Genomic DNA, 9,766 nt, shown 5'->3' on the forward strand with positions numbered 1-9,766 from the left:
CCCCGCGCGCCGCCCTCCTGGACTCGCTGGAAACTGAGTCCAGCGTCTCCCCGACGCTCATCCTCGGGCTCGTGGCCGGCGAGGCCCTTCCCGCGGGGCCCTGGGTGCGGACCGTCCCGCCACCTGCGCGGGCCCCTGTCCGGAGGACACTGGAGTCACTCCGTCTTCACCGCGCGTCCCTCCTCCAGCACCTGCTGTGGGTTTGCTTGCTCCAGTGTCAGAGGGCACACGATGTGGCTCAAGAAAGTTTCCTTCTGGAACATTCTGCGTTTTAACCTTCATTTGAGAGCACGGGAGGAAATGCTGTACTGAACAGAAATTTTTTCATTAGCACACTGGTGGGTCACTTCTCAGGAATTCATCCTTTTAAGACTGTTCTGGAAAGGTGGCGTGGGGCATTCTTGCAGCCTCTCCCAGACGGAGGCGGTGCGGTGTGACCCACTCACCATCCCCTCCCTACTCATTCACTTTTCCTCTTACGGTTGTGCAGCCGAGGACGGAGCTATTTAAGGGGGCTGCATGCCCAGCGTGCTTGGTTTTCAGGCGGAGGTGAGCCGGGCCTCCCTCCCCCAGAGGGGTGCTCCCAGCAAAGACCCTTGCTGCCAATTTCAGCGCTCCCCAAAAGCTCCTGGTTGAAAGTACAGAGAATGATCATGGTTAATGCTGCTTTAATTCCTAAGATGCTCCCAAAATAAGTCACGGCTCTGCATACTCCAAGGATGCCAGGCATTACGACGTCTTTTAGGACCGGAGCAAAAAATTATTTTTCTTTTTACATCAATAGAATTTCCCTAATCTTGAAATACTAACCATTGACTTGTTCATATGTGAAAAATACAGGAGTTTCTACAGTGGGTGGTTATCCAGAAATGAACTGGGGAAAAAGACGAATTCTGGGTCTTTTAGAAAATGGAGGTAAATGTGGCAAAAGTATCCACATTAAGTGTCTTTTCTTAATTCTCTTAGGACATTGTATTCCTGGTTAGGGTTATGACTGACTGGTTCCGATGGGAGGACAATTAGCTGTGGGGGCCGTGATGTGCCCAAGAGCCTGGGCCCCTTCAGCAGGTGTTCGGGCACGGGAGGGGCCCAGCTCCAGCGTCCGGTGTGAGTGCTTGTTGCGGGGCAACGGAAAAAGAGAACGTTGGGCCTCAGTAGAAATGGAGATCGGAATATCACCTTTTAAGACCAGCGCATGTGGCGTAGCCTTTTGCACACATTAGCAGACAACATTAATCTGGGTCACATCAGCAGTCCCCGTGACAGACCCTGTCTGGTGGCAGACACTGATGCTCCACGCTTCCCTGGCCGACTTGCCCTTTAATCTTTTAAAAAAGACTCCTTTGCTCCCAATTCTGAAGTTGAGTTTCAAATGTGACCCGCAGCCTCTCAAATGAAGTCCTGCAGGGCTCCTTCGGGGGGCCCAGTGGCCGCTCAGACGAGGTGTCTGGGCTGCTGTGCGGCTGTCACACACGGTCTTATGAGAACCGTGTGTTTGCTTTCATGAAATCAAGGGCTTTGAAATGGAGGGCTCCAGCACTGGAAGATTGTTGGATTAAAGACTTCTATCGCTGCGAAATTAGTCTACTAACAACATACACTGTATCACATTTGTAAGCTTGTTATCCTGCTCAGAAAAATGTTCTGTCAGCTCCACGTTTGCTTTATAATCCCTTCGCCAAGAAAATGGTGGCGCTTTCTTTTAGTGACCATGCCAGAAGTATGAGGGCGACGGCTTTGAAATGTATGTTAGTCTGGAAGCGGTTTAAAACTGTGTGGTTTGGGTGTTTTGGGTAGAACTTTTGCTTGACTTTCCTCTTAGGGTGGAATTTTAGTTATTTCTATTTCAAACCTTGACCAGGTGAACAGCATTCAGCCAGAATGCCGACTCCACCTGGAAATACGGGAGGAAGAGACGAGGTGCACAGAGCAGCTGAGGGCCCAGTCGGAGACGCACAAAGGTAGGCAGGGGCTGGGGGCCGGCCGCCTCGCGGTGGAGAACCAGACACGCAGAGAGCTCACGCCTCGCCCGCGAAACTGGAGCCTTGAGGTCACCTGCTTTAAAAAAAAAAAAAAGGGTCTGTTGCCACTTTTAATAAACTTCTGGTGAAATTCGCGTGGAGGGAAAGCTCCGGTCACACAGACCTTTTAAAAGAAAGCCTTAATCCCCGGCAGTAACAGTTCCCAGGGTCTGAGACAACAGCAACAGTTACTAAAACAATTTCTTGGGCGTTGTTATGCTTTGCAAAAGCCACTCCACTTTCCATGACTATTCATCTGATTTCTTGCATTTGGAAACCTTAGTTGCATCACACATAATTTTGGTCCACTTAAGAACAGTGGAAACTCGTCAGAAATCGAACAGAAAAATGAGTTTTGTTTCCTGAAGACAGGCCTATTGCAAATACAGTGCAGTTGCTGATTTCATTTTCGTCAGGTCAAAAAGCAGTGCTGGGACCACACGCCCCACAGTTGCAGGTCTATGAACTCGGGGTTCCGGGCTAACACCCAGATGATCAACAGTAGCAAGAACCTTTTGTGCCTTCAGCTTTCTTTTTCTCTGTTCTGTGTCGTGATTTTATCCTCTTTAGGAAAAAATTCAAATGAAAGCAAGACTGTGTGTTAGAATAGGTGGGGGTCCCGCGGTGGACCTCGGGCCAGAGTTGCAGAGCTGGGCTTCGCTCTAGACCGCTGTCCGTTGGAAATGGCGTGGGAGCCACATAGGTAATTCTGAATTTTCTAAGAGCCACATTGTAAGTAAAAACAAAATTGCGAGATTCGTTTTAACAATATATTTCACGTAGCTAAATATGTCTTAGTTATTATCATTTCAACTTGTAATGGATATAAAATACTGATGAGAAATTTTAGAGTTCCCTTTACGTATTAAGTCTCAGACGCCCAGTGCATCAGAGCTGGGACCCGCCACCTTCAAGTGCTAACAGCGACTCCCATGCCGGACAGTGCTGCTCCAGGCTGAGACCGAAAACACGTCCTGTGCCCTTCCCGGCCCCTCCTTGGTTGGCAAGTGGGGCCTCTGGCTCCAGGACCCCTCCAGCCTTAACGACTGTGCTTCCGCCGATGGCCACGTCTTCCTCACGGTCTGCTGGAACTGGGTCCCGGTGAAGGCAGGCGGAGCAGCTCGGCCCCTTGGCAAACGGGGCCGCGGGTCCGTTCTGTGCTTACTGTTCGCCAGCTACACGGATAGATGAGGTGGGTCCTGCCAGCCAAGGCCTCCTGACAGAACCGCTGTCATGGCCATTGGGATCTGGTCCCATCAGTGAAAATGAAGAGATTTAGGAAAAGTAAATGCTCGGAGGGAAACAGACTAAGGTGGAGTCATCGGCTTGGTGGCCAGTGAGCCAGGTCCTGTCAGCAGCTCCACCCACAGGCCTCCTGCGTGTGGCGGGATGGGCACAGAGCCGTCCGGCCTCTGCATCCTCCGTAAGAGACTCGTGCCCTGTCTGAAGACTCTGGGGATGGGACCTGCCCCCCCCCACGCCATTACCGGACAGTCAAGTTGCCAGCGGGTTCTGGGAGCACCCATGGGTGGCCCCCACATACTGGCCTTAAGACTCCACGTGTGAGGAGGGTGCGACTCACGACCGGGTGTTTCACATGAGAGAGTCTTTATTTCAGGCTAGGTCACGCAGATGGAGTGTTCAGAACCATGTTCAGTTTTACTTTGTCTGAAGCCACGGGTTTGAGCCCGGCAGCTGGCCAGCTGCTGACGAGTGGGAGCTGCTGGCCCCAGGAGGACTGAGGGCTGATGCCTGGCGTGGGGCCTGCAGGTGGGGACCAGCGGGGGGCAGAGGGGTGGGGCGCGGGGGGAACGTGGCAGTGGAGGGGCAGCTGCCCCTCACAGCCCTTACTCGTTACTCTGAGGAAATGCAGGTGCCGAATGGCCCAGCTTTTCACTTTCAGGGAACATGAGCAAACGCGGGATGAGAAACGGGTGCGGCCATCGCTTCCGAAAGGCCGAGTTGAATCGAGCCGTTTACTGGTTGGACCGTGCGCCCTCTCCTTCCTGTCCCATGGCACTTATGTGATTGTCACGCCCTGAGCAGCTCCTCGCCACATGCGGTCTCAGCAGGGTGCAGCTGGGCAGAGGCTGCTGTGCTGGGTGGACCCCTCCAAAGGCCCCTCCTACTCTGTGACTGCCAGGGGCCATGTCGTCACCAGTCCTGGCTGCAGGCTTCCGAAACAGGCCCCTGCATGTGCCCGGCGAGTGAATGCATGCACGTAGCCTCCTCATCTCACCGGCACGTGTTTTAAGAACAGATGATGTAAAATGCACCCTTAGAGCCATAGGGACCCTTCGTTTGCTGGAATTTGATCGTCACCAGCAGTGTTCATGTTGACTGGGATTCGAGGGACTTGGTGTGACAGGGCACTTGTCATCGGCCCCGGAGCAGGCAGCAAAGATGTCCAGGAGGGAATGCAGCACGTGGAGGGACGTCCGTGAGTAGGAAGTGCAGGGTTGACAGCAGTGGTGTCCACCACCCACAGGGCTGGGCGCTGGGCCAGCTTGGTGTCACATCAGCTCCTGCAGGGCTCGGTCACGTCACCGCAGTGCCTTGTTGACAGGAGAGGCCAAGGCCGAGTGCTGCCTCCACTCCTGGTCACTGCTCACGGTGACAGCGTGTCTCAGCCCCCGGCACCCTGAGTGCAGGAATCAGGGCCCTTACTGGGCTGTGCGGTCAGCTCGGGCTGCTGGGAAACGACAGTGTGAGCGTCCAGGAGTGGCTGCGTTTCACGGCGTGGTCTCTGAGCAGAGTCAAAGGAACTGCTGCCAGTTGTAACTGCAGCTGCCGGCGAAGGCTCCTCAGGGCAAAGCTGGCCTGAGGGCGGAGGCCACAGTGGCTGGAGTGGCTGTAGGACATGGGTGAGCTGCACGGGGACCATGGCCGCTCAGGACAGGCTGAGTCCTGGACCCTGGGAGAGACCAGAGGGCAGGTCCGTGGTCCTTGGAAGCCTGGGCCGCCTGTCTGGGGCGTGAGAAGGGAGGCACCTCGGTCCCGAGGCCACCTGGCTGGGCCCTTGCAGGCAGGCTGTGCATGTGCCTGCTGCGGGCACCTCGCAGAGGGCGTCCAGCAGCAAAGACGGCGTGTCCTCGGTGTCTGCCTGATCGTGGCCGGCGGCAGGCCCGGTAAGGCCGCGGGCGGGGGCGGCTTGGCTGTGATTTGGGCTCCGGCAAATGGCTGGGTCACACAGGACGACGCAGCTTTAGGGGAGGCTTTTCCAGCTCAGCTGGTGAGTCGCCCCATTGGGCTTTTAGGCCCTTGGGTGGGCGATGGGCACGCAGGGGGCTGGGAACAGGCCGGCGGCTCTGATGGCCAGTGTGACGATGACTCGTGTTTAAAGACTGTCAGATGAGCACGTCTGAGTGTGGAGACCGGTAGGCGTCTCCTGGCTCCTCGGCATGGTCCCCTGCCCGGGGCAGAGGTGGCTTCAGAGCTGGGCTCTGCTCCGCTGTGGAGGGAGGACTCAGAACGCAGCGAGCCGCCCGGTCCCGCCCGGAGGCAGAAAGCATGGTGAGGACGTCGGCTCCGCTTTGCTGCCCTGTCAGCTTGCACCCGTCAGTCTCCGCCTCTGGCATCGCAGAGCGAAAGGCCGAGGCTTCGCCTCCTGGAGGAGAGCCCGTGACTCCGCGAGGCGGAGGGGAGGGCTGTTTCCGGGCCCTGGAGTTTGGCACCACCTGGCTCTCCTTTCCGTGCCCTTCCTCGGGCCCTCGGGGGCCGGCTCACAGGGCCTGAGCCGGGCAGATGCCCCTGCTGGGGGGCCCTGGGGCCACCTCTCCCCTCGGGGTGCAGCGTCCCAGGTGGAGGAGCTGTGGCTCCCCGTTTCCGCGCTAGCCAGCTGTCTTCCAGCAGAAAGGCAGCTTTCCTTCTGTGTGTCTGAAAATGTGAATGATCAGAATGTGGAAGGGGCGTGACAGCCACCACCAGATTCAGCAACTTGCTGGGACCGTTTCCACGGTTACAGCTTAGACAGGACGCCCTTCGTGGACCATCTCAGCCTAGTGGCAAACGTCCCGGGCCTTCCGGGTGCTTCGGCCCCTGCCTGCTGGAGATAAGGGCACGTTCGGCAGACAGGTCGGCCGCTGGGCAGTGTCCCGCCTTCCGCGGCCGTCCGCGGTTCTGTTCCGGGCCAGCTCCGCCTCTTCCCTGTGACGCCTTGGGAACAGCACGTGCTCCGTCACGTCCCACCGCACACCGTGCTGGTGGCCCGCTGTGCCCCGCAGCGTCCCACGGCGTCCCATCACGCTGTCTGCCCACCTGGTTAAAAAGCGGCCTCCGGAATCCTGAACGGAGCGTTCCCGCCCCCCCGCCTGCCCCCCGGGGCTGCTGGCACCTGCGGACCCCAGTCCAGTCCTTTGGCGTCTTGACGATTCGGGCCTGAGCCGACTCTTCCGGTTCTGAGCGTTTGTCACACATTTATTAGCTTCTCCGTAGAGAAGCGCCTTCCCTCACGGCCGGGAAAACGACCGCGACCCTTAGGGAGACACGGGATAGAAGTTCAGGCGTCGGGGTCCCGATGAGTCCTCAGTAACTGGAGTTCCGGTCAGCAACTCTTCCATCGCTGTCCGTTCACGTCACGAACAGAGTGGCTGCTGGGGGTGGAGCTGGGGAGTCGGCGTCATGTCCGCACCGAGGCGGCCGTTGAAAATGATGGTGTCCTGAGGCGGACGCAAGCCACACGCTGCCGAGTGGGAGATGCCAGCGCACGATGCCCACCCTGTGAGGAAGTCGCCTAACGCCCGTGTGCGCAGCGTGAGCGCCTGCACGGGACGGCACCAGGCCCTAGAGCGAGTCCCCTTCAGAGCTGGGGAGCCGGCGCCCGCGTGGGACCCGGCGTCACTGGCTGCCCCAGCGGCCTCAGCACAGAAGGTGGGGTGGGCTGTTTGGGGAGAGGCCCGGGATGCCGCCTGCAGTCCGTGACGACCAGGGGCTCCCCTCCGCTGACTTCAGGGTGCCGGCTCATCTGGGGCAGGAGCGGTCAGGCCCCGTCGAGCTGCTGTTGTGCATGGGGACCCCGTGGGGTGAGGCCGGGGCGTAGGGCTCGCAGGCCCTTTCCGGGCTCCCTGGAAGCTGTCCACTCCTTGTGGCTTTACCTTTGAATGGAGAGGTCATTGGTGACGTTTGCTCCTGAGTGTGGAGGGGGGGACACTGCCAGAAACGGTCACCCAGGGACCCTAAGATACCGAGGGCCCACCTTGCCCCTGGGGCACACCAGCAGGAAACGCAGTGATGCAGCTCGGGCGTGTGCAGTGCACACCGGATCCCTCGAACGCTTGCTGCTGCAGGCGAGGCTCTTCCTAAGCCCAGACCAGTGAACACACAGCGAGTGTGTCCTCAGTAAGTTCTCGGTGCACGTTCACGTCACTGCAGGACAGTGACTCCTGCTGGCAGCGCTTGAGCCCGCCGGACCCTGCCAGCCGGGGCGGGGCTGCTCCCTCGAGTGGGGCCCGCGTCCTGCCTGCTCTCACTCCGTCTGCCTCCAGCCTGCAGGGGCGTCTGGGACAACATCACGTGCTGGCGTCCTGCAGACCTTGGGGAGACCGTCACGGTGCCCTGCCCCACGGTGTTCGGCCACTTTCACAGCAAACCAGGTACCGTCTGCCGTGTCCGGGCCCCGCAGCCGTTTGCGTCCGGCAGGTCAACCCCTATCCTGGCCGAGCTGGGGCCAGCTGGGCCTTGCAAGCTGAGTCAGGTGGCAGCAGGGGCGTGTCAGGAGGCGCATCCCGACATCCGTGCTGCAGAGAACTCACTCTGCTGCTGGCAGGGGTCACGGGGTAAGCGCCCTGGGGGCCGGAGCTGCTGAGGATTCTGAACAGAGTGTGTGGCACGGCCTGGGGGAGGTGGCGTCCAGAAAAGAAAGGCCGTTTCGTCCTGGGACTCGGGTGACAGTCGCTGGGAAGCAGCCAGAACATGGCGATGGCCCTGTGGTAGCCTCCCTGTTCACCCCCGGGTGGGGGACACGTCACTTAGACAGGTGACGTGCTCTGCAGCCAGGGGAGAGCAAGCACAGCTGGGTGACAAACGGCAGGAGCACACGCCCCCAGCCGGCCGCCCAGCCCTGGAGTCCAGCCCCGCCATCCTCTCCCGGGGACTGCGAGCAGGTCCCAAAGCCACCGGAAATGAGATGCTGTGGGACCAGCCTGGAGGCTGAGGAGCATGATCTCTCTGGACAGCAGAGGCCACCCCAGGGTCACGGGAAACACGCCCATTGCCCTTGCTGGGCCGACATCTGAGGACCCTCCCTGCCCAGGGCCGGAGGCCAGCCAGACGCTGTGACTGTGACCATGTCTCTGCAGGACCCTTACTCATACTGAGCGAGGGACAGGAGTGTGTAGTCAGCTCTGGGGAGGTGGGGAGCACCTGTCGCCACCCCGCTGAGGGCCCCCCTATTCTGAGGCCGAACTTAGGGCCACAGTGGGAGGAGGCCATGAAGATGGTGGGAGGGACTCCACACAGCACCAGGGGAGGAGAGGTGGCTCCCAGAACAAGGGGGATCCAGGCTCCTCAGTCCTCAGGCCGTGGACCCCCCTGCACCCCCAGCCCCAGCACTGTCTTCACTGTCCACTGCAGCCCTGTGTCCAGCTGCCCAGGCACCCCAGGTTGACACATCAGTAGTGCCCCTCACCTCACTGGCCACCACTTAGTGCCTGCTGGGACATCCCCCTGCCACCGTGCGGTCATTCTCCTGACCAGACTCTTCCTAAGTGGACACTCCCCTTCGGGTCAGCTAGGAGCAGACGATGGGACTAGGTCAAACTGCCTTTGTTCCAGGCAATTTAAACGTTCGTCCACAATCTTTTCCTCCTTTATCAGTGATGCATGGTGCCCGCCCGTCTACCCGTGTCCCTGAGCCGTGACGGGGCAGCAGGGTGACAGCTGGCAGCTGGCAGGAGTGGGGACAGGATGGGTCGGGGGGCTCCAGGTGGGTGGGAGTCGGCTGCAGTCGGCTGCTGACAAACACACTGCGACGGCAGCCGCCACCCTGAGCACTGGTCACTGGTCACATTGTGGCCCTCGGCCAGGGCCACAAGGCAGAGGGGTCTCGCCCAGGTTTCTGGGGGAGGGGCCCAGCCTGGCTCCTCGTGGACCCAGGGACGGAGCGTCCAAAGGCCGGGCTGTGACGACGTGACACCGCCGACCGGCACCGCGCTTCGCCTTCCAGGGAAGATCAGCAAGAACTGCACGAGTGACGGGTGGTCGGAGACGTTCCCGGGCTTCGCAGACGCGTGCGGCTACGAGGACCCCGAGGACAAGGTAGCTTCGCGCCCCGGGGTCGTCGTCCGTCCCCGGAGCCCGCGCGGCCGGCACTGGGGTCGCGGGGCGGTCTGTCCTCTGGAGGCGGGAAAGGCTGGCTCCGTCCACACCGCTGAGCCGCGTGACGTTCCCTGCCACGGGGCTTCTCCCCCGGGTCCCGCCGCCGTTTCCGCGGCCTGGGTCGTGACGCGCTGGGGCCGCCTCGCACCCCGGGCCGGTGGCGTGGTCGGTGACACGTGCTGGCCGGCGGGGGCTCCGTGGTGGTGGGCAGCCCCTCAGCCACACGGCGTGCCAGCGCGGTGAAGGAGGCCACGGCGTCCCCAGGAGCACTTGGACAGGTGACCGGCCAGCTCCGCGGGACTCGCCCAGGCCTGACCACGAGCGCCAGCCAGCTCGGGCCCCCGCCTCCTGGCCCGGGCGTCATTCTGCTTTGTCACCGGAAAACCAGACCGCTGCCCCAGCCCCCACGTTGACCCCACAGCCCAGGGGCC

The 9,766-nt window shown here is 60.3% G+C and overlaps 1 protein-coding gene across 1 annotated transcript in view; it reads left to right on the forward strand.

Moving 5' to 3' along the window:
- VIPR2 (vasoactive intestinal peptide receptor 2) overlaps positions 1-9,766 on the forward strand; it is a 40,585-nt gene that overhangs the window by 5,869 nt on the left and 24,950 nt on the right. Inside the window, exons 3-5 of the mRNA XM_015587633.2 lie at positions 1,862-1,961; positions 7,505-7,612; positions 9,184-9,275. Of these exons, the coding sequence (XP_015443119.1) occupies positions 1,862-1,961; positions 7,505-7,612; positions 9,184-9,275 (300 nt within the window). The remainder of the gene's footprint in view (positions 1-1,861; positions 1,962-7,504; positions 7,613-9,183; positions 9,276-9,766) is intronic.

This window comes from Pteropus alecto, unplaced genomic scaffold, assembly GCF_000325575.1.
Source record: "Pteropus alecto unplaced genomic scaffold, ASM32557v1 scaffold320, whole genome shotgun sequence".
NCBI lineage: Eukaryota > Metazoa > Chordata > Mammalia > Chiroptera > Pteropodidae > Pteropus > Pteropus alecto.